Raw genomic sequence first — 25,442 nt, 5'->3', positions numbered from 1 at the left:
TAAAAGAAAAATACTTGAAATGCTGTGGGTCAAATCAGCATTTGAAATAAATTTAAAATATGTTAATGCTTCCAGCACAGACACCAAGTAATCTATTCTGACAAAGAGTCAGAAAATATCTTACCTAGCGCTTTGGAAAACACTGAAGAACGTGTGCAATGTTTTTCTAAGTGTTGTAAAATCTCTCCCTGTGAGTTTACTGTGTTATCTGTGACTAAAAGATGCCTTATCCTAAATAAAAGCTTGGGCCAATGCAGCTTTTAACCACTGTAATTCGAAAGTGATGCAATCAACAAATTATTCTAATAATTTTAGAAATAACCAAACACAAATTTGAACAAATAAAACTGGACTCAAATGGAATTGAATGAGACTGGACAACAGGTGCCTGTTCTGACACTCAATTAGATAATGGCTGATCTGTATTCTAATTCTATCAAGCTACATAGGCTCCATAACCTTCAATACACTTGGCTGGCAAAAATATCTTGATTTCAAATTGAATATTACTAATTGTGATACAATCTACTCTTTTTTTTTAATGGAGACTTTCACATTTTGGATTGCCTTTTGCATGAAGAAACGTTTCCTAACTGCCCCCCTCAATGGCCCAGCTCTGATTTTAAGGTGTGCCCCCTTGTTCTAGACTTCCCCACTAGCAGAAAAAAAATTCTATCTACCCTATCAGTTCCTTTTAAAATCCTAACATTTGGAATCAGAAATCAATGATAATCAGATGGAATCTTTCAAATTAGTCAACCTCAGCAGCTCCAGTGCTGGATAATGTCATTAAATGGACATCTGTTTTTCCAATGACCACATAACTTTAGAATGTTATTTAAGAGAGATTATCTGTACACTCACTAGGAAGACCCACCTCTCCCTCTTGAATATTTTCTGCTTGATACTTCAACTCAGTTGGTAGAGTCCAAAACACAGTATTTCATGCAAAAGCAATGCTTCCCCCCACCAAAGAACACTGAAAAGGCTGTGGGTAGTTTGATACATCTAGCATCATTCAACCACTGCCAGGAGACCACACATGTGAATATAGGTCCTTTTTTAAAGCATTTGTAAACAGCATGGACCCACAGGCAAATATAGCTTACACCTTCAGATTATGTACTTTCCTGAATGTTTATCATGAGCAATAACTTTCAAAGTAACTTGTATTCTTGGCTAAGATAAGGTACTCACAATGGGAGACAGTTTGATATAGGCCACCCTTCCAACTCTTTCTTCAATTTCTTCAATTGCGCTAAATCAATCCAGTGCACAGAGTCCTACTTCTTATCATACTTCATTGGTAATTACCGAATATAAACAAGTTATACTGATCAACTCTGGTCCAATCACTGACTTTTGCTGACAAAGCACATTTCAGCAGCGTGGTAGAGGGGTGCTACTGTTTGCCTCTAAGATCCTGAATAGCAAGGTGAAAATCAGTCAGCCTAACATGTGGATGATAAAAGGACACAGAATCAACCCAAGCTCCTGAGCTTGGCTTGCATAAAGCACTGTGTAAATGCAGCCCACCTGTCACCGCACAATTCAAATTGCAGGAACTTTATTTTTTTTTAAAAACTGCAGTGGATAGCTGCTGCTGGCTTATACATTCAAAAATCCAATTTTTCGAGAGATTATGCTGTAATAGTGAGGCAACTCTGCTGTAGCAGAATTTCAAGAAAACAGGCATCCCACTGCTTAACCATAACCATGGTCAGCTGCATGTGCGAGTGTACTCAATGCAAAAACAGGGTCTGCACACCAATCTCTGGGGTCCAAGCAGAGCTAAGTACTACCCACCAACATGTGAATGTGATGCATCAGGTCCACTGACAGCAAGTTCAACTCCATGACAAAATCAGTGTAATAAACACAGGTGCCTTTACTCTCCCAGGTTCCCTCATGATTCAGATCCCAGAGATGGATGGAGTACCTATAACAAAATATAACAGAGTTCACCACAGCACAAAAGAGTCTAGTCAATAAGAAACAAACATTCAACACACATTTCCATTTCAGTAACTTTTTATAATTCATTCATCGGATGTGGGCATCACTGGTGAAGCCAGCATTTACTTATTGCTTAGCCCTAATTGTCCTCAAGGTGGGGGTGGCAATTGAGTGGCTGGTCAGGCTACTTCAGAAGGCACTTAAGAGTCAACAACATTGTGTGGGTCTGAAGAGACATGTAGGCCCGATACCTGAAAGACACTGGTGACCCAGATGCATTTTTACAAGATGCCAGTCATTTCATGGGCTCATACTGCCTTTCTATTTCAGATAAATTAACTTAAATTCCCCAGCTCCCATGGTGGGATGTGAACTCATGTCAGCAGATCATTTATTAGTTTAGATCTCTGAATTACCAGTCCAGGAGCATAGTCACTATGCTATCATTCCTGTAAGCATATTCCAAGTAGTTTCCTTAAATAACAAACTCACCAGATTCATGTGTGTAAGGTACTTCCCCTAAAGCCTTCTCCGCTTAGTGCTGAGGAACTGAATTTTTTCATTCCATGCTCAGTGATAGCATCAAGCACTCCTGATCAAGCATGAGCCAGTCCATAGTAATACATACAGCACAGCAGAAACACATTGGTCTGACAAGATGTCTCAACTTTAATCACCACAGAGTACACCCCTAATAGGCAATAACTCCACTTTGTTAAACTATTTTGAAGTCTCAGATTTTACTATTTGGATACAATTGGAGCAGTTTGTACATCAACGATGAGCACTTATTTGCATCTGGACAGAGGACAGTACTTACATATTAAAAAAATCTCCCACAATGTTTTCTTTTCCCCAATCATCTAAACTGGCAATGACAGCCCTCTGATACCTCAGGTGATCATCCTTCAAGAATGAACCTAAACAGTGGGTCCTGGCAGACAGTTCAACTATGGAAATTGAGCCTAATCCGATCATCACCAAGCACCTACACATGCAAAATTTCTTCAAAAAAAAAGAGTAACTAACAATCAAGAGTGGTAAGCTTCAGTATCAGTCTCCTGAGGTTTGGGGCACTGAGGCCAACTGCAGTATCCCTTCCATCATCCCAGCTGAGACAAGCTAACTCAGCACAGAGCAAAGATGTAACTTGGGGAATTTTATCGTCCTCTGCCTCAGTCTCACACTGCCTTTACCAACAGAGATCAAAGGAAATGGAACAGTTCTAATTTGATTGAATTAGCACAAGAAAAAAAGAAAATCACCTCAAGGAAGAACAGCATTCTAACACCCTAGATCTCAAGCATCCAATGATTGCTTTACACTTCAGCCACATGGCAAGCAATCTACATTGTAGTTTTTTTATAAACTGGACACATCCACCAAATAACCTTCTACTTACCTAAGAATAACATGCGCTGTCCGGACGGTCACAACAAGGCACTGGAACAGACAGAAGAGGTTAGCGATCTGACAATGCAGCACTGGACAGATAAATTGACAAAACAGAAAAGGATACCAGAATACATTTATTGCTTATGTATTAATGTTGCTGTTTTTGATGTAAAAAATTATATCAAATAAAACAAAGGATTGGGAAAAAATTCTCATGGCTTCAGCTGTCATTACTGTGGAATCAGTCTTTACTTCCACACTAAGTGATCACTGCACAAAGAACAAAGTAATTATCATCTTACCTCAGCTGCCATGAAAGACAGCGTATGCATTCCATGTGAATATCCAACCAGTGCACAAACCACAGCCAGAGCGCAACAGGACAGCAACATGGAAACCAGCAGGGCCAAGACGCGGATGTGGCTACTCATTGGAGTAGTCGGAGAGAAAGACAACTGGATCAGGAGAAAGTGTTGCAATGTGGTAAGAAAACTAAATGAGAAAACAATCAAAGTTTTTTCTCCTAATACAAAGTAGTGTACTAGAAGAGGTGTAGTGCCGATAGGGCAAGTTACTCCAAGAGGCTTCAATAAATTTTAGAATTCTTGTCACAAAGGCACAGATAAAACATGATCAACTGGAATGCAACACAAATATGAATGCCCCGTTGGGGCTATTTGGAGACTGGTACAGCACCTGCCCACCACACAAACTCCAAAATCAACACTACATTTGGTAGTCAAACTCAACTCTAGCCTGCTCTGTTCTAAACTGTTTTTGACAGTTCCCCAGAGGAAAAACAGCTTGGCCCTCAAAGCAAATACCATAGATGTTGCTTGTGGTCAAAGCATTAGACAAATAATGTCTTATTGTTATCTCAAGGTTTTAAAACATTAACATTTCAGTGCTCATGAGAGACTTCAGCACTTTGAAACATTCCAATATAAATTACAGCTCAACAATGAAAAGAAGCTCAATTTTCAAATCTCCATGATTTACACAAACAGGCACAGCAAGCATTTCATAGTCTATCACTTGTAGAATTTATTCAATATTTAAGTTTTGGGTTTTTACCACCTGAAAACTAGTTGAGAATATTTACTCAGGGAATGCACGATTTAGGCATAAACATGATGGGATTTTGTATCTGAGTTTCCCAATCCACATGAAATAAGCCTGAAATAAATAAAATGCAATATTGTGAGCAGATATGTGGGCTGAGCAACAGCTCCAAAGCAGAAGCTTTAGATATGCATTGTAACATTTCCCTTCATCCTCCTGCCCTCAAAGGAATTACTATCAAAGCACATTTTATTCAGTGTGTCCACTACCATCATGCTCGAGATGGCAATAGATGCTGTCAGATTGACACCTTACATAGTCTGTGTGTGGTGACTGTTAATTCAGAGTAGCTAACAATTTGCTTAGGTTATTGCTTATGACAGAGGGTGTGTGTTAATCATTCCAATTTAAATTGCTGTGGGCTTGTACTTTAAGTTGAGCAACCTTTATGTTGACCAGTAGAACACTTCCTGCAGCTGCACTGTTCAAGTTGTATCAGCGGTTTTAAGGGTCAACTCACATATTCAAAGCGATCTTTGCATAGCTGGACCATGAGGTGAAGGAAGACAAGAACAGCAAACCAGAGACACCACATCACCACTTCCTCAACTGTTTGAACATTCAGCACACCAAATATGAAGATAAACTTGTAGAAGATGAAGTTCCAAAACTTATCCTTCAGGTGCTGCAGAGAGAGAACACACACATTAATCATAAAGGAAGTAAATGGCTCAAAATGGCTGCACATATTACAAGAAGCACATAAATGAAAAATTCCACTGGTTCCAGATCTAATTAAAAATTACAATGCTCAACACACCAGAAAAGCTGACATACAGCAACATAGTGCTGGAGTTCTGTCTGCGCTACTACATGATGGATACAAAAGGTTCTAATATACAAACCATAAGATGAAGAACAATGGGTATAATTTATCTGGGAATCTGAATATCATCTTAAACCTTTGTTTATATAGCCTTTTTTAATCAAGTTTATTCAGTGTGTATAATTAATTCATCAAGTATAATGGGCAGAAACTTGAACCTTGGTATACTAAAGGTTCCATTAGAGCATGTTTATCCTTCTTCACTAGGAGCAAATGCCATACGCTTGCATTGGGACTTGTGCTCAAAACAGCTGCTGATCTGAAGTGGCTATTGTCGATCTCTGCAAATTAAGTCATGCTGTGCATTGCCACCGAAAACTACAGTACGACACCACTTAAAAGATTGACATTAGTAGTTACTGGCGAGTGAAGATGCTTTAGACATTGAAAGACAAAGAATAGCTGAACAAGCCAGGCTAATGATGATCACCCCAAATAATGCTTGCTCTTCGTAACTGAAACATGTTTGCCATCAATCCATCTTCACTTCTTACTTGCTCAGAATGCCTAGTGAACTCAGTCAGGCAACCTGTTATTTATCCTCAATCACAGTTTCCCTTGTCAATTGACACTACTCAACAGTGAGACTGACCAGCAACCTGTCAGACACGTCTGTCAGTGCAATTCAGGAATCCGTTGCCAAGATGAGACACTTTTACCTCTAGGAATATGTCATATCCCACAGCCCAGCTAAGAAAAATAAGCTTGTGGAAAAACAGACTGAAATTCATGGTGTGGTACCCCCTGGGGGACATAATGCTTTGCACAGCATATCCTTGGAGACAAAATAACTGCCCCCTCTATTACAATGTTGGTTTCCAAATTCTCCATATTACTTGTTTTGCATGTGGTAATTTCTACAATCTAACTTGCAAAGCTCAGGGGCATGAAATGTTTTAACTAGATTACTGATACAAGGGTCTTGTAATATATGCAAATTTGATGCAGGCATCAGTGGGGCATACTGTTGGATACATAAACTCGTCTGTACCAATCCATAAGACATCTTTTTAAAGAGTATTCTATACAGATTATAAATTATAAAGTAAGATTGCTTTTATGTGTTTTGTATAATTCTCAAACTATGCCTTAGTAGTAATCAGCAGCATGTGACCAACACTACAGCAAATTTTAATGGATAGAAAGACAATCTGATGTCACACCCACTTATTTCATAAATATTAGCTATAACAATTTTAAAATATTGGCAGGATATTTAGTGGAAATCTTAACTGTGTTGAATTTTTTAGACTTAGAAAGGCAAGCTGATGTTGCATTAGCGATTTCCACTGATATTACTCTGCACTGGCATTAGAAAAGCATATAAATTTAATACTTAAACAACTTGCATTTATTTAGCACCTTTAACATAGTTAAATATCCCAAGGTGCTTCAGAGGAGCAATATCAGACAGAATATGACACCAGGCCACAAAAAAAATGACAGGAGCCCGAAAGAGGAGCCGAGGCAGGGATGGAGACAGGATATGGAGTCAGAAACTCAGTTCAGGGTCAAATAGGACACTGAGGTTGTGAATATTCAGGTTCAGCCACACTGCAAACGAAGGGAATGGAATCAGTAGCTAGGGAATGGAGTTTGTGGCAGAAACAATGAGATTATCATCACAAAGCCACTGGCTCCTCCAAACGTGTCAGGAATGCAGGAAGACCGGGATGTCACATGGTTGAGCCAGGAAGGTGTAAAGCAGCTTCAAACTTTACTTGTTCCTGCATCTGTCTGCCCATTGTAAAGGCTCCTTACCACAGGCTAGCAACTCTGTTTCACAGACACTGGTAACAAGGCCAAAAGTGAGGGTGGGGGAGTGGAGCTCTGTCTCTTTGTGGTGGGGAAAAATGAATGGAAGAGGGGCTGATTATTGTGTGGGCAAGGTGGTGGAGGAGATAGGGTCTGATTACCATGTGTGGCAGGGAAGGGAGAAGGTCTGATTACAGTGTGCACATTTGGGGGTCGGGGGGGAAAGTGGGGCTGATTATTCTGTTTCGGAGGTGGCAACAGGGGCTGATTATATAATATGTGCCTGGCAGTGGGGTGGACAGTGGTTTTGCTGAGTTTTCTGTCATTGGGGAATATGGAGAGGGGGAGAGGGGCTGATTACTGCATGTGTGTATTTTTGGGGGTTTTGTGGGGGGGGGAGGGTAGAGGGTGGAGAGAAGGGGAGGGGGGCTGATTACTATGTTGTGGGAAAGGAGAGAGAGAAAAAACCAGCTTTAAACTAACTTTTTTTTTTAAGTATTTCAATTAGCAAATGGGTATTCCCCTGCTTACAACAACTCGAGGGCACAGATTCAAAATAATTGGCAAAAGGAATATAGGTGATGTGCAGAAAAATCTTTTCACCCAGAGGGTGGTTGGAGTCTGGAACGAACTTCCTGAAAGGGTGGTAGAGGCAGTTTGATCGAGGTATTCAAAAGGGAATTGGATTGCTACCTGAAAAGAAATGATGTGCAAGGTTACAGGGATAAGGCAGGGGAGTGGGACTAGGTGGAATGCTTTCAGACAGCCAATGCAAATTCGATGGGCCAAATAGCCTCCTTCTGCACTCAAAAGATTCTATGATTCTGTGATGCAGCATCTTTAACATAATGTAATTAATTTAGCGTAATTAATGCAATCTAATGAAAATTAGGGAGAGATGGTGACTTGGTGGTCATGTCACTGGGCTAGCTATCCAGAGGTCCGGGCTAATGCTCCGGGGACAAGGGTTCAAATCCTACCATGGCAGCTGGTGGAATTGAAATTCAATTAATAAAATCTGGAATATAAAGCTAGCCTCACTAATGGTGAACATGTTGTAAAGATCCAAATGGTTCACTAATGTCCTTTAGGGAAGGGAGTCTGCTGTCCTTACCTGGTCTGGCCTACATGTGACTCCGGGCCCACAGCAACATGATTGACTCTTAACTGCCCTCAAATGGCCTAGCAAGCACTAGGTTCAAGGGCAATTAAGGATGGGCAACAAATGCTAGCCTTGCCAGCGATGCCCGCATCCAATGAAAGAATAAAAAAAACTCCCATGGTGCTGCTATAATACATGGGATTACAAGGAAGCAAAGAAAGATCCATTTCTTCTTGCAGTCTTAAAAGGCAACCCTTACCTGTCTTTCACTGACCCGCAGCGTCCCAAAGACCATATACTGGATCAGCTTGCCAATCAACATGAGAAAACAACAGGCTGTATTCACCAGCACCTTGCAAATTAAACAAACATCACAATGTTATTAAGAACAGGGCTTTACTCTAACTGGCAGTGCTCCAGGGATTCAGGATGAACCATTTTACAACAAATTCATGAAAAGAGATAGCAGTTAGCATTCAATCCTTGGTTACTGTTTGCAGTGCAAGATAATGAACTTAACTCTGACACTATAATATAATCCTCAAACGCTGGAGTGATGTCGAAAAGAGCCAAGAGTTTAATTGCCAAGAACTATATAAATGAATGGAGACACTTGTGATTTTCAGAATCACAAGTATTTATGACAGTAAATGGCACAGATAGAAAATTCAGAACAATGCTGAACTTAAGTGACAGTGAGACAAGGACACACAAGCTCAAACTAGCAATGGCCACCAAATTTGCATTGATGTTGAGGAGTACTACTTTGTATGAGAGTGATTCAGAGTTGTAACAGGCTTCCAAATTGGATAATTGAAGCAAAAGCCCTGTAAAATAATGGGGTATTGAAGGTTTGCTTTCTGGAGGATCCAAGTTTGCTTTTTTCTCATGGCCTCCCTCAGTTTCCTGGGCTGTCTAACTGCATTGATTAGTGTGCCGAGTGGAATGCAATGCTGGAATAACCTTCAATCTCAGAATTGAGTAATGCATGGAGAAGATCTGCTCTTTCCTGATCAGACAGCACCTTGCACAGAAGGATTATGAAACTCATCAAGGAACGTATTGAACTGTTCTGTGGCTTGAGCTTCAATAAACTGAAGGGGTGCACAATAGTAAAAAAGATAGATTTTTCATGTTCACCTTAGCTGGCAGCAACCTGTGCATTAATCTACTGAAATATTATTCAAATCACATTCTCTTTCAGCCCATTCCTGCTTTTTCAGTGACAAGAGTTAGAATGGGACAGTGATGCATGGAGGCATTGGGAGCTCTAAAGCAATATTCTGTAACCCACCCAACTAGTTTGCTGTCTCAGCTGCAACAAAAAGACTTGCGTTTACATAGCGTTTTTTATGATCACCAGGTGTCTCAAAGCACTTTACAGTCAATGAAATACTTTTGAGGTGTAGTCACTGTTGTAATGTAGGAAACGCAGCAACCAATTTGCGCACAGCAAACTTCACAAAGAGTAATGTGATAATGACCAGATAATCTGTTTTCTATGATGTTGATTGAGAGATAAATGCTCTTCTTTGAAATAGTACCATGGAATCTGTTGTAAGGATCAGCCCTCAAAATCTAGTCATGTACATGCACAGACAGGTAGTTATAGCAGTATTGACAGAACCAGTGGGAATTATAATTCATTACACCCTTCCAGGCAGGGGTGATATGTCAAAAGGAAAGCTATGAAGAAAGCAGGTGGCAGAAAAGGAGAAAATGTAGGGGGAAAACAAGTTAAAAATCACTTCCTCCTCAAAGTCAGGTCTAACATTTCTATTCACTACAGATTTTATCTAAAACAGTATCTTAAAACTCAGAAGCACAAAATGTTACTCAAGGTTTTTGAGTATTGCAATTTCTGGGCAATTTGGGAAAAACATACATGAAAATCAGTGTAAAAATGCTTTGCACAAAAGTGGACTTCCTTCCTGGGGTACTGTTTATTGGGCCTGAAATTTCCTAATTGCAGGCTTATCCAGCATCCACTCCATTTTCAGGGCCCAGTACACTAACTTTTAAAAATTCATTTTTGGGGTATGGGCGTCGCTGGCTAGGCCAGCATTTATTGCCCATCCCTTATTGCCCTATTCAGAGGGCATTTAAGAGTCAACCACATTGCTGTGGGTCTGGAGTCACATGTTGGTCAGTCCAGGTAAGGACAGCAGATTTCCTTCCCTAAAGGACATTAGTGAACTAGATGGGTTTTTACAACAATCAACAATGGTTTCATGGTCATCATTAGTCTTTGAACTCCAGATTTTTATTGAATTCAAATTCCACCATCTGCCATGGCGGGATTCAAACCCAGGTCCCCAGAACATTACCCTGGGTCTCTGGATTACTAATCCAGCAACAATACCACTACAACATCACCTTGAAGAGATTACTGGAGCAACACAAGTATGAAGGATCCAGGTTTTATTTCATGAATCAATTCTTCATGCTGCAGATAATCTTTATACAATTGGCGGAACTAGCAATCAGACTTGAATAATGTTGAGTGGTCTGCCAACCTGTAAGCAACTGGCAGCTCATTATTCCATTGTCTCATCTCACCATTGCATCATGAACAGCTATACCAACTAACTATCGAAGTTTATCAGCAGGACATGAGCGCAAATACAAGTCTGAAAAAGACGACATCCTGAAGTCTGTGGATTTTAAGGAAACCAGCCCATCAGAAAGTGTGCTGCTACAGTATGGTTGAAGGCATTTTTGAATATGATTCACTCTCAAACCATTTTAAGACCAGTTAAGAATCTAAAATTTAAATTTAAGTGACTAACAAAATAGGGTCATGGTAAATAGATATGTGGTTTCGAGGCTAGGCTTGCATTAAGAATGTTTGCCCTACTTACAATGAGCAGCTTCCTCTCTTTCAATTAGCCCTAAAACTAAACTGTCCTATTTCCTAAAACTTCTACAAATGAATTTTTGATCTAGCTACTTGGAAATATAAGAGCAGCAAAAGTTGATTTTCTTCTTGGCCTCATCCCCTTACTATGGGAGGACAAAGGTAGATAAAAGTAGAAATTCACAACATGGGGAATTTTACATTTTGATTTCATGGACCAGATCTACCTGGGCTGACTAATAGTTATGCTACAACTGAAACAGTAAAACCAAAACAAGGAACTACTGGTACCAGGAGAGTGGAACACTTTCAAACTTATTCAATTATTAGGGCCGAGGTAGTATTTATTATCTTTGGAGTCGGCTGAGACATTAAAAAATACAAGCCAACAACTGAATAAAGTTGATGTTGTTCTGGCTACTTCAGTAGCAACACCTGTACAAAGCTCTAAAACAAAAACAGAATTACCTGGAAAAACTCAGCAGGTCTGGCAGCATCGGCGGAGAAGAAAAGAGTTGACGTTTCGAGTCCTCATGACCCTTCGCCAGACCTGCTGAGTTTTTCCAGGTAATTCTGTTTTTGTTTTGGATTTCCAGCATCCGCAGTTTTTTTGTTTTTATGTACAAAGCTCTATGTCTTTCTAAGGCAGTCCACTTTACACCCAAATTCCAGTGAGTTACAAAGCAATAAACAGAAGAACTGACATTATAAGCAGATAACAAAGCACAAGTTCAATGTTGAACTGTTGCATTCATTTATTTGGCACATAAAACCACAATTTTTTGCTAATCACTCAACTGATTTTATTATAATCAATGGCCACAAATGTGGCTATCACCTCCATGGTAAACAAAATAAATCAAAACAGCATATAAAGTATTTAACAACTCCATATTATATTAAGAATTAGAAACAATTTCAAGAAAGCCAACTCATTATGTTGTCCAGAGGACATTTAATCCTCACTCTTACGATTCACGACTGTAGGACACTGGTGAAAGCAAAAGGCAAAAGATGGACGGGAAAGAAATCAGGCAGGCAATCTTCAAGAAAGCTCTCATGAACTTTTGTACTCCATCATCCTTGGCAAAAGTTGCTCCCCTCTTCTTGTGAAGGTGCAAAATCTTTCTTTGTTGCAATTCCATAGTGCCTAAAGCATTCCAGTAGATTGGATATTTATGCAATGTGCATGGATGTGCCAAAGCAAACCTGCCCGCTATGAGGGAATGCATATCAGCAACTCAGTGTGGTTTCCAAGATTTTCACTCATTGCAAGGGAACACCTCATATCTCCTGGAAATTGAACAAAGCACGTAAAAGGAAATTTCTAAAACGTGGTGTAACAATAGAATATCTTCACATGTTGGCCTTAATTCATCTTCCAAATCAGTTATGTTATGATCTCTATGGAGACCAATAACAACAAAGAATCAAACTTCCGAAACAAGCCCAATGAAGAAACCAATGGTCAACATTTTACTTTTCAAAACTTTTACTGTAACAATGAACATAAATTAACAGGCAAATTCTATTCATAGAAACTATAAATTACACTGTAAATAGCCAATACAAAAAAAGATAGATTTCACAGAATTTGCAGGTAGCCCCTTTAGCATATGTTACATTAATCTCAGCCATGAAGTCTAACAAAACACTGTTCTTCCCAGACAGAGTTTCAGTCCCTTAGTTAACAGAGGAGTTAGGCCCAAAGTCCCATCCAACAGCAGCTTTACCACCTCAGGGTTCCAAAGGTACAACGTCCACCAAAAGCACACCTTTCTGGAACCTTCATAGCTCTGCTTCCGGAAACAGCCTTCTTGGCTTTCTTCCCAAGCTGTGCCACAACTTTCCGCCTGTCCTACACTCACAGCTTCATTCCACAATCCGTCTGAAATGTTCTCCTACTGGAAACTGAACTTTGAAGAGCCCTTTATCTGTTCAGACCACTGGCTGAAATAGGCCTCTCAGCCTGGTTTTTTTACCTCCCCCACTCCTCCCAAATCAACTTCCATTTCCCTAGTGACCTAAGCCACAGGTTGATTTCTCAAAAGTCTGATGTCACAGTCAGGAACTCCAATTAACCAGCCCCTTCCCAGAAACCTGGACTTGGTACCTGTTTCAGTTAGGGACTGTCAAAAAAAACACAGGCTTTGAAACCCCAGTAAGTGCAGGTAACAGCTTGCAGACTAGCGATTTCATCACAGTTACCACTGAAGAAGGAGCTCAAGTGGCTACGTTGGTAGTGCGCCTGTCTCTAAGCTGGAAGGCCCTTGGTTTCAAGTCCCACTTCAGGACTTGTTGGCCACGGAAGGAGCGCTCATGTGGCTCAAAACAAATTGCTAATCAGCCTGGAAAATCACCAGCACTCCACACTATTCTCCAAGGAAGAAAAGAATACGCAAAACAAACAAACCACTGAAGAAAATACATACGGATTCAAAACAAATTTCACTTCAATTGGGGTATGGATGCCATATCTCCATCTTTCAGTTAGGGAGCCTACAACAAAAGACAGACTGAAATAGGAGCATCAGACTACACTGAAAAAATGGCCATCAGGGATTCAGAAATCAAAAACAACTTCAGACAAGAAATCAGCAAATTTCATTTCTACAATAAAAGCAAAATACTGCGGATGCTGGAAATCTGAAACAAAAACAGAAAATACTGGAAAAACTTAGCAGTATCTGTGGAAAGATAAACAGAGTTAACGTTTTGAGACTGTATGACCCTTCTTCAGAGCTTCATTTCTATTTACTTCTCATGCATGTAGGAAGATAATTCTTTACATTAAGGAAATAACATTGAAGGAAGAGCATGAAGGAAAAGGGAACGGTTAAGAACATAAACTGCATAACAGTTCTGGAAGCAGGTGAGTTGGAAAGTTGAAAGGATCTGGGCAGGGAGTTCTAGCGACAGTCAAGTTGTTAAACAAGTGACCACCAGTTGTAGAACTTGAGGCCAGCAGGGAGGAGTCAAAGAGTAGCCTCGTGTCTAGAGAAGCAAAAGATGAGTGTCAGTATTAAGATAGATTCCAGTGAGGTCACTGAGGAATTCAAAAGCAAGGGCAAAGATTTAGAAGTCAGATTACTGAGATATTAGGAGCAACTGGGGCTTGGAAAGGATGCAAAGAATGAAACATAGGACTTTGGATAAAAATGTGGACTGTGGCGCTTGAATCAATTGCAACTAGAGGATGGTTGAAGCTAGCTGGGAGAGTGTTACAATGAAAGGGCTTATATTTTGGCAAGATGGGACAAAATATATGAGTGGTATTAGGCAGTGCTTTGAAAGTAGAATAAAGCATTCTTGTTAACACTGTGGACATGGGGGGGAAACCAAGTTCAAAGTCAAACAGTTCACTAAAATTCCATACCTCCTTCCTCAGCCTGAGGTGACAGCTGATAAAATTGATGCAGTCAAGGCCAAAGACAAGCAAGTGCTGAGAGAGTTGTATAGGTTAGCTTTTGTCTCTCCAACAATGAACTGGAAAAATCATAACTCATCCATCTCCTGATGTTAATCAGACAGATGGAGTGAACAACAGTGGCCTTTGGACTGATAAGATATAGATGTATAATTGTGCACCAACATACATATGGAAGCTAATCCCACACAAAAATTGGTCAAATTTGCCAAACTGTATCGCCAAGAGTAGCATGCAAAAATAAATGAACTTGTATGCGCAAAGCATCAGAGATCTGTCAGAAACATTTGAAGGGTTTTAGGTACAGCTACTTAGCTTAAAGTGTTTTCATTTCGTGTGTAGGCAGCAGTTATTCTGCAAAGTCCCACAACCAGAACTGAGATAAATAATGTTGTGATGTTGATTGAGGGAAAACTGCTGATTGTGATTGTGGGTAAGCTCTGTGCTCTTCTTTGAATAATGTTAAATGTTTCCAGTAGAGTATACATCAAAAATGCCCCATCAGAAGTGTTAGCCTAGACTGTGTGCTCAAGACTTGGCCCTAAAATTAAAATTACTGACGCAAAGCCTAGAGGACATCAACTGAATTAAACCAGATTTAAGGACTGAGAATCAAGGATGGAGGCACATCAGAAATTGCCACGTGGAGAAGATTGAAGGTAGTACTGGAGGCAATGTCAACAATGTGAAAGATTTGACTGGATCCCAGACACAGTACTACCAGACAAAATTGAATGCAATGGGGAGTCACTAATGAGATGATGAAATGGCTAATGGTATCAAAGTTGGCAGAATAAGGAGACAGAGATTTACTATTTGTCACATGAAATGTTATTTCTGACATTGACTAGTGTGCAGCCTTGGTTCTGTGCATGGAGTAAAAGCCAGTGAGCATCTTAAAAAAGGAGCTGGGATAAAATAATGAACACAGTTGCAAGCCAATGACAATTGCAAACACTTCAGAACTCTGATGGGAAAAGAAAAGTTGAAAATAGGGATGTGAATGGATTTTATGGAGACAATGGTTTTGACTTTCTCGATGACCAGTTTGATAATGGTGGTTTTGAGAAGGGAATGACAATAGCAGTTTTGAAAGAGATAAGCATATCAGAGGAAAGAGAAGTTGATGGCATTTGCAAGCATGGGGCTGAGGGCATGAAATCAGATCAGGAGAGAAATCAAGCAGCTGGGGCAGGGGAGAATCAAGGAAGCAACTGGTAAACTTTGTAGATGAGAGTGTATGCTGAGCACCTTTGTAACCAATTAAATCCTATGGGCTGAGTTTTGGATTACTTAAAATAGCTTTAGATCGCTAACTCTGAAGCACAATTCTAGCTTTGCTTATTTCTGTACTTATTTGCAAACTGTTCAACTGTAATTGCTGCCAGTGCATTTTTCTCACACAGCTAACATTAAGTCATGAGAAATCTGTTTCAGAATGTTTCAGGTTTCATTGTTAATTAACTTTCTGAACTGCTTTCCTCTAAGTAGTCTGAGGGGAAACTCAGGTCATTTACAGAAATGGGGAGTTGCAGGCATTAAACATTCCAGTGCTCTAGGTAACATACTACAGTACCATCTGCATGAGTTTGAACAGCTCTCTTGCAACTGGACATAAAACTTAATCCAAGAACTAAAGTACTGTGTACAGTACCTGCACAAGACCCAGCAGATACTAATACTTGGACAAATTCCAATCTAAGAATAGTTCTAGTACCAGAATGCTAATGAGAAAAAAGATTAAACCTGTGAACCGCTCAGGTGCAAAGTCAGAAATGAGATGAATATGAACTTGGGTCACAAGATGTCTTCCAGGGACAGGTGCATGTTTCCGCGCACCATATAACCCAAGTTAGGCTTAATTTTGGAATAGGTCTGAACACTAACTCGGAACAGGGTTTCCAGCATTGTAAAGCACAGCTGCACCTTAACAGGCTAATCTTCTAGGATCAAACCGTGGTTTCAGTTTTGAGGCCTACTGTGCCAAGAGTCAAACTGCAGTGGACAAAATTACTGCTGCTAGAAGGAAAATATCTTCAGCTCATATGCCAATATGATTCACCACATCCAAGCACAAGTGCACTCAAGCACACCTGCTCTATGCTTTGCAGAAACAAACAGCTCAGTATATGTAGAACATACATTAGGAACTGGAATGTTGTGTAAAATAAAGCTGTCACGTTGCACCAAAAATAACACAAGAATGCAACACCTGAACTATGCACTAAGTGCTGCCTCAGTTTATTTTATGTAAAATACTCCCTGGTGTACATTTAATGAACACATTAATTCAGAAAGATTATTTTTTTTTAAATGCAATTTTTATGATCTTCTCTCAATGGTGCCAAGTATTGCTTAGTCATATTTCCTTAGACACTGGGCACCCTCTGACTGGCAGCTTTTTATTTAAGTATCCGGTGTAATGAGGGCATCACAATCAAGGAACGGAAGGCCTGCCTTGTTTTCTCCTCCTTAATCCAAGGGCAATTATAGGTTCCATGCTACCAAATGCCTGAGATCAGTTAATTCAGTGTAAGTTGGAAATCAAACCTGGGATCTTCCTGGTCTGTATGGCTAATCTACACTGCTCAAACCTCAATTGAGAGCCATCACAACATGCATCTATTCACAACATTATTTACTTTTTACAAAAACATTCTGAAGGCACCTAACAGATTTAAGGGGCACAAGTGGCAATTCAAAATAGGCAGCCTAAAGTTGTTCAAAGAAAATGAAGCAATAAAATAATTACATTAGGAGGGCTTAATTTCTGGAACTGAACTGAAGATCATTAAACCAGTAGTTTCTGGTACAAACATGTACCATAAAATATTACATTGAAATAACTGGTACAGAGTTAAGGTTGAAATTCAATCTTGGAGTTGGTTTATAATTTTTACTGATGACAACAAAAACAGAAAATGCTGGAAATATTCAGCAGATCTGGTAGCATCTATGCAAGCAAAAAAGAGTTAACGTTTCAGGTCTGATGAAAGGTCAGGTTTCCAGCATCCGCACTATTTTGCTCTTGCACTACTGCAGTAGACAACATTGCCAACTAGCTATTTGGTTGATTTTTTTTCTCTGCAAAGATGTACAGCACAAATTTCACTTAGCAACAACTTAATACGGGCTGCAGAAGTTTAAGTTAGTTTACTGCAACATTAATCTTCAAAGTCAGAAATGAAAGCATACCCCACCCACTATAAGAAGCAACATTTAGAATTCATAGAAAATTGGATCTAAGTTTGAAGTAAATTGTTGGATTAAATTCCATGCATGATCAAGAAAATGGCATTAGATCTAGAACTATTTGAAGACATTACAAACAGCTCCATTACCAATTTTTGTCCAGGAATAAGCCACCGTACTCTCAATTCACAGTAACCTCCCCCTTTAAATCAGTGAATGGTCTTATTCCCGGCATGCAAAAAAAGTTGATGTAAACTGAACACGTTAGATTTTGCTCTATTATAACATTTTAATTTACAACAGAAAGGAATATGGAGGGTTAATGTACTCAAGGAATGCAAAACAAGTAAAGATGGACCAATATTTTTCAACCATACATGGTTGATGACTTAGATGAATTTTAATGACAACATTTGGTGAATTGTCAGCTCAAATAGAAATTCATATGTATGACCAAATAGTCATTATGTGGCTACAAGGAAATCACAGCTGGGACCTGAATATACAAGGTATGCGACATTCAGGAAGTACAGGAAGCTGTGAAAAGTTGGTTGGGTAGCTCTGTAATTAAAGGCGGCATTAGAACTAAGGTTATAGCTCATGGTATTGAGAGATGGCTTTAGTTCTAAAGATCAAGACATAGAATCAGTTTGGGTAAAAATTAAGAAACAGAACGGGTCAGGAAACATTGGTGAGAGTTGTTTATAGGCCACCAAACAGCAGTGGTAACGTAAATAACAGTAGGAATTAGGAAATTAGAGGTGAGTTTAACAAGGTTAATACAGTAATCATGGGGGATTTCAATCTACGTATAGACAGGGTAAAAAATTAGTACTAATATTGTGGAGGACGAATTCTTGGAATGTATGAAAGATGGTTTTCTTGAGCAGTACGTTGAGAAACTTATTAGGGAATGGGCTTTTTAGATCCAGTATTGTACAATTAAAAAGGGCTAATTAGTCTTGCAAAGGACACTTTAGGAAAGAATGGTCACAATATGGTAGCATTTTACATTAAGTTTGAACGTGTTGTTGTTCAGAGGCTAGGGTCTTAAATCTAAACGAAGGAAACTATGAAGGTATGAGGGGCAAATTGGCTATGGTAGATTGAGAAACTATGTTAAAAGGTATGATTGTTGCATTTAAGGAACTAATACATAGTTTATCATAAAAATGCATTCCTTTAATGCACAAAAACTCACAAGGAAAGTGTTCCAACCTTGACTAATGAAAGAAATCAAAGGTTGCATTAGATAAAAGGGAGAGCATAAAGTTGCCAAAAAAGGCAAGCCTGAGAATTGGGAGCATTTTACAATTCTGCAAAGGAGGACCAAGAAAAAGATTAAGGAAGGGAAAATAGAATGAGAGTAAACTGGCAAGAAACATAAAAATGGACTATAAAAGCTTCTACAGGTATATAAAAAGGAAAGGATCAGCAAAAATAAATGTGAGTCCATTACAAGCAAAGTCAGGGGAATTTATGATGGGGAATAAGGAAATGACAGAGAAACTAAACAAATACTGAGTGTCTATCTTCTGTCATGACACAGCAATTGGTAAAGGCTGAGTTGTTTAAATCCCAGAGAGAAACTTAAACAACTGTCATAACCTATGACAAAGGCAAAATGCTGCAGATGCTGGAAATCTGAAACAAAAAAAGAAAATGCTGGAAAAGCTCAACAAGTCCAGCAGCATCTGTGGAGTGAGAAACAGAATTAACATTTCGAGTCAGTATGACCCTTCTTCACAGCTGAAGAGAATAAGTGGAAACGTGATGAAATTTATACTGTTTGGCGGATTGGGGGTGGGGGGTGCAGGTGGAGCCGGATAGAAGGCCAGCGATAGGTGAGGACAAAGGAGGGATTAACAAAGATATCATGAGCTAAAGGACTAAGGGAGTGTTAATGGTAATGGTTAGTGCTAAAAAAAAGGTGCTTTAGTGGCATTAAGGTAAGAAAGCAGAATGCAATAATAGCAGAACAAGGGTAGCACTGTGCAAAAGAACAACATGGAACAACTAACAGGTGACCCTTTTGGGGATGGGGTGGGGGGAAAATGGATAGAACATGATAGATAAATAAAAATAAAGTGGATAAAAAATAAAAATGAAAGAACAAAAAAATGGATTAAAAAAGCTTGTGAGGATGGAGGAGAGAATTCATGGTCTGAAGTTGTTAAAGTCAACGCTAAGTCTAGAAGGCTGTAAAGTGCCTAATCGGAAGAGGAGGTGCTGTTCCTCCAGTTTGCGTTGGGCTTCACTGGAACATTGCAGTAAGCCAAGGGCAGACATGTGGGCATGAGAGCAGGATGGTGTGTTGAAATGGCAAGCAACCAGAGGTTCTGGGTCATGCTTGCAGACAGACCAGAGGAATTCCACAAGGCGGTCACCCAGCCTGTGTTTGGTCTCCCCAATGTACAGGAGACCACATCGGGAGCAGCGGATGCAGTAGACCAAATTGGAGGTGTAAGTGAAGCGCTGCTTCACCTGAAAGGAGTGATTGGGCCATTGGACGGTGAAGAGAAGGGAGGTGAAGGGGCAGGTGTTGCACCTTCTGCAATTGCATGGGAAGGTGCCATGGGAAGGAGATGATGGAGTTAGGGGTGATAGAGAAGTGGACCAGAGTGTCAAGGAAATGGCAGAGAATGATCCTTTGAATGCGGAGGCTGCTGGGGTGACAAGTGAAACAACCTATATTTTCAATTGGTATGTTTGAGATGCAACTCTGAATTCAGGAACAAAACCACCAAGCCTCAGAGGTTTCTTATATAAAACTAAATTAAACATTTATTAATTTAACAAATTAAACTCATACACATGTCAACAAATTACTACAATAATAACTTTAAACAAATCCCCAAATTAATCACTCCCAGGTAAATCTTCACCAAGGCAACAATAATCCATAGACTTTAAACAGGCACCAAAGCACATTTGACCTGATTAATTCAAAATGACGTTCCTTTCAATTTGGCTGCTTTGCACAATTGTAGGCTTGTGGGCTGGTTAGACCTACATGCCTCTGACTCTCACATTTATACCTAGCTTTTCCTTTGAATGCAAATTTTCCATTGTATTGGTAGGCTTTTTAAAAATTTTACCTTTCCAACAATAATCCTTTCATTCCACTAATTTTATTAGTAATATAAACACATTGCTTGGTGACTCCAGCTAGGTGCAAGATTTTACTCCCACTCTTGAATGCTTTATTCAACAAATGTAAACGTACATTTTGCTATCTCCTCCTTACATTTATCCAATTAGCATCTCAAAACTACTTTACATCAAAGCACCCAGACTAGCTGTCTTTAATCCATTTAAACCACACACAGACACAGGCCCTACAAGTCCAATTTAAAAATAATTTCCAATAACATTATAGACATTAATATCTCTTCATGACATACCCCTCCCTATCGAAAAATGAACCATCATAATTTTTAAAGATGGCTTCATTTTTTAATAACCCACTTCGCACTATCTCCATTACACTATTACATTACCAGGTACATGAATTAACATAACTATATACATACACAAGTCCTTGGCATCAACAGAAATCACTCCAATCCAGTGTCCAGGTTTTTTAAAAAATGTCCAGTCTTCCCTTTAAGCTTCAAACTCTTGATAATGCATCTGCAAACAGATTTTCTCTACCAGTAACATGTATAACCTGTAAATTAAATGGCCGTAATAATGGACTCCACCTGAAAAGTCGTGCTTTTGTCTCAACATTTGTCCAAAAACTTCAAAGGATTGTGGTCTGTATAAACAATTGTTTGATGAATTATTTGCAACATAAATTTCAAAATGTTGCCACGCTAACACCAAACCCAAGGTCTCTATTTCAATTGTTGAATATCTTCTCTGTTGTGCATTCAGCTTCTGTGAAAAATACCCTATCGTTTTTTCAATTCCAGTGTCGTCATCTTATAACAGTATGGCCCCAATGCCTATATAACTTGCATCAACGGCCAACTTAAATTGCTTGGCATAATTAGGTACTACCAAAACTGGGGTCGTAGTTGATACAGTTTTCAAACTATCAAATGATTTCTGACACTCGTGTCCATTGAAACTTCTTGTTTTTTTTTAATAGTTCAGTCAGTGGAGTAAGCACACTGCTAAAATTTGGTACAAATTCCAGTAAAACCCACTCATGCCCAGAAATCTCAAAACTTCTTGTTTTGTTGTACGCACTGGGAAATCCATGATAGCCTTGACTTTCACATTTCTCAGGGCCACCTTACCACGTCCAATGGTAAGGTTTAGAAATGTAACTTGCGCTTTTGCAAATTCACTTTTAGCCAAGTTCACCACCAAATTAGCTTCTTGTAATCAAGAAAATACTTTTTCCAGATGCTGTAAATGCTCATCTCACATCTAACTGAAAACTATTAAGTCATCAATATAAGCAGCACAATTGCTTAGATCTGCAATTACTTTGTCAGTCTTTAACATGTCGTAGGTGCATTCTTCATACCAAATGGCATGGCTTTGAACTGATATTGTCCATTTGGCATCACAAAAGCAGATATCTCCTTTGCTCTCCCCAACAATGGGACTTGCCAATACCCTTTTAGCCAGTCAATCTTTGTGATAAAAACCTGAGAAATAATGGAGAATCAAGGAACTAGTGTAAATGAGGAACTGCATGATACTCATGCAACAAAAAATACTAGAAAAATTAATGGAACTTAAAAGTAGCAAATCCCCTGGACCCGATGTCCTACATCACAGAGTGTTGAAAGAGATGGCTGCAGAGAAAGTAAATGGTCATCTTTCAAAATTCTATGGACTCTGGAAGCTTCCTGCAGATTGGAAGGTGGCAAATGTAACACCACTATTTAAGAAAAGAGGGAGAGCGTAAACGGCAAACTACAGATCTGCCAGCCTGTCATCAATAGTAGGGAAAATGCTTGAATCTATACTAAAAGATGTGATAGCAGGACACTTAGAAAATAGTAGGAATGGGCAGAGTCAACACGGATTTACAAAAGGGAAATCATGTTTAACATACCTGTTGGGAGTTTTTTTTGAAGTTGCAACTAGCAGAATAGATAAGGGATGTGATATGTTTAGATTTTCAGAAAGCTTTTGATAAGGTCCCACACAAGAGGTCAGTAAACAAAATTGAAACATGGGATTGGGGGGGGGGGGGGTGGTTAAATATACTGGCATGGATTGATATCTGGTTAACGGACAGAAACACACTAGGAATAAATGGGTCATTTTCAGCTTGGCAGGCTGAAACTAGTGGGGTACTGCAAGAATCAGTGCTTGGGCCGCAATTATTCACAATCAATATCAATGATTTGGATGTGGGGATTGTTATGACACAGCTGATGGTAAATGCTGAGTTGCTCAAATCTCAAAGGGAAACTTGAAACAGCTGCCACAACTGCTTTGCAATTTGTATAAATTTCAAGATTCATGCCTTGAATTCAGTAGTAATAAGACCAAGTCTTGTAGGCTTCTTACAAAACTAAATTAAACCTTTATTAATAGAAGAAATGATTCTAAGCACATATAGACATCTACAAATTACTATGATAACTTCTAAATCCCCTAATTAATCTAAACATCCAGTTACACTTTTGTTAAGGCAACAAGTAAGACACAGATTTTAAAAGACCCAGGCAAAGAAACAATACCATGAACAATCCAATTCAATGAGTTTTCTTAACTTCAGTTCTTTGTAGACAGCAGCTTGAGGCATAGATGCTGGAGGCTTCTTCACACTTGTTTTAGATCTTAGAATTCCTTCCCTTGCATACAGCCTTCACTCCTTTTGCCCATATATTCCCCTTTGAATGCAAATTCCCATTTTTTCATTATGTCTTTGGACTCTACGTTCTAATAATAAAAATCTCTCATATTACCAATTTTACCAGTAATCTTTGGGAAAAATGGACACTAACTTCTCCTGGTTGGGCATAACATTGCACTCCTGCTTTGAAATCAATCTAAAAATGCAAACGTTCCCTTTACACCTATGTTTACCTACTTAACATTTCAACCCTAGCTTATCTTCTGTTACATCAAAGCCTTCAGACCAAGCTGCCTTTAATTCAATTAACACACACACCACCACGCCAATATTACTTTACTTTATAATAAATTCCAATGACATTATGAAAATTATTATATCTTCCTGATAGGGATTAAATATAATATTTCCAAGTTTGCAGATGACAAAACTAGGAGGAAGTGAGAGTTGTCAGGAGGATGCAAAGATGCTTCAGGGGGATGAGAGGTCGAGTGAGGGGGCAAAAGTTTGGCAGATGTAATATACTGTGGAGAAATGAGATTATCTACTTTGGTATAAAAAACAGAAAGAGAGTATTTCTTAAGTGGTGAGAGGCTTGGAAGTGTTGGACTTCAAAGAGACTTATGTATCCTTGTTCATAAGTCACTGAAAGCCAGTATGCGGGTACAGCAAGCAATTAAGGTGGCAAATGGCACACTGGTCTTTATTACAAGAAGATTTGAGTATAGGAGTAAAGATGTCTTTCTGCAATTATACAAAGCCTTTGTGAGGTTGCACCTGAAGTATTGCGCGCCATTTTGGCCTCGTTACCGAAGGAAAGATATACTTTCCACAGAGGGAGTGCAACAAAGGTTCACTGAATTGATTCCTGGGATGGAGGGATTGTCATATGGAGGAAAGCCTATATTCTCTGGAGTTTAGAAAAATGAGAGATGATCTCATTCAAACATACAAAATTCTTACATGGCTCAAGAGGATAGTTGCAGGAAGGGTATTTCCCCTGGCTGGGCAATTTAGAACCAGGGTGCACAGTCTCAGAATAAGAGGCAGGCCATTTAAGATGGACATGAGGAGGAATTTCTTCACTCAGAGAGTGGAGAATCATTGGAATTCTCTAGCAGGGGGCTGAGACAGCTCAGTCTTTGAGTATGTTCAAGACTGAGATCAATAGATTTCTACGATTAAAAACATCAACGGATACGGGAATAGTGTAGGAAAAATGGTAGATGGAAAATGAAGAAGATGATCAGCCATGATCTCACTGAATGGCTTAAAAGGCTGAATGGTCTACTCCTGCTCCTAATTCTTATGTTCTCATTACAGTTGAAAAATGTTTGGTAATGCATCAAAGTACTTGGGGTCAAATTTCAATGCAAGAAACCCCAAATGTCCTATGTCGGGCTAGAAATCTGAAACAGATATAATTTATTTCTTGAATAAATGGGACATGAATGGGACATGTGGCAGCACTATCTGAACATAACAGGTTAGATAGCATTTGTTGCAAGCAACAAAAAAAATTCCAAAACTCGCTAAATTTCCTCCCCTGAAATTTCCAACTCAAAATAAAGTGACCAGTCTTAGAAAACTGATAGTTTTGTGCAATTGAACACTGAAGACTACTACCATCACCTTTGGCCCCCATCACTAATTCTATACCCTTATCACTGTTTTCATCTCTCTCCCTGGCCATTGTCTCAAGATGAACCAACTTGCTTGGAACCTTAGGATTCTGTTAAATTCCAAGCAGAGCTTCTGATCCCATTTTCTATCCAATCACAAAGAATGCCTGCCAACACCCACCTCAGCTCAGCTACTGCTGAAAGCTTCGACTATGACTTTGTCAACTCCAGATTCAACTGTAGCCATGCTCTCCTAACCATCCTCCAAACCTACACCCAATGCAAACTTCAGTTCACCCAAAACCTTGTTGCCCTCATCCTTTACTATACCAGATCCTGTCCACCCATTATTCCTGGCCTCATTAGCATCCAGTCCCCAAACATCTCAATGCCAAAATTCTCATCTTTGTCTTTACATACC

At 39.3% G+C, this 25,442-nt stretch overlaps 1 protein-coding gene across 3 annotated transcripts in view; it reads right to left on the bottom strand.

The window, feature by feature from the left end:
- The window catches only part of amfra (autocrine motility factor receptor a), a 71,761-nt gene that overhangs the window by 30,866 nt on the left and 15,453 nt on the right, over positions 1–25,442 (bottom strand). For 2 of the 3 annotated variants that reach the window (XM_041191484.1, XM_041191485.1), the window contains exons 2-6: positions 8,416–8,508; positions 4,934–5,098; positions 3,654–3,806; positions 3,359–3,399; positions 1,807–1,939 (exon numbers count right to left, since the gene is read on the bottom strand). In XM_041191484.1, coding sequence (XP_041047418.1) covers positions 1,807–1,939; positions 3,359–3,399; positions 3,654–3,806; positions 4,934–5,098; positions 8,416–8,508 — 585 coding nt within the window. The remainder of the gene's footprint in view (positions 1–1,806; positions 1,940–3,358; positions 3,400–3,653; positions 3,807–4,933; positions 5,099–8,415; positions 8,509–25,442) is intronic. The other variant, XM_041191486.1, reaches the window with a different exon arrangement.

Source organism: Carcharodon carcharias, chromosome 7 (assembly GCF_017639515.1).
Source record: "Carcharodon carcharias isolate sCarCar2 chromosome 7, sCarCar2.pri, whole genome shotgun sequence".
NCBI lineage: Eukaryota > Metazoa > Chordata > Chondrichthyes > Lamniformes > Lamnidae > Carcharodon > Carcharodon carcharias.
The sequence above is the reverse complement of the archived record's forward strand: the minus strand, read 5'-3'. Positions and strand labels throughout refer to the sequence as shown.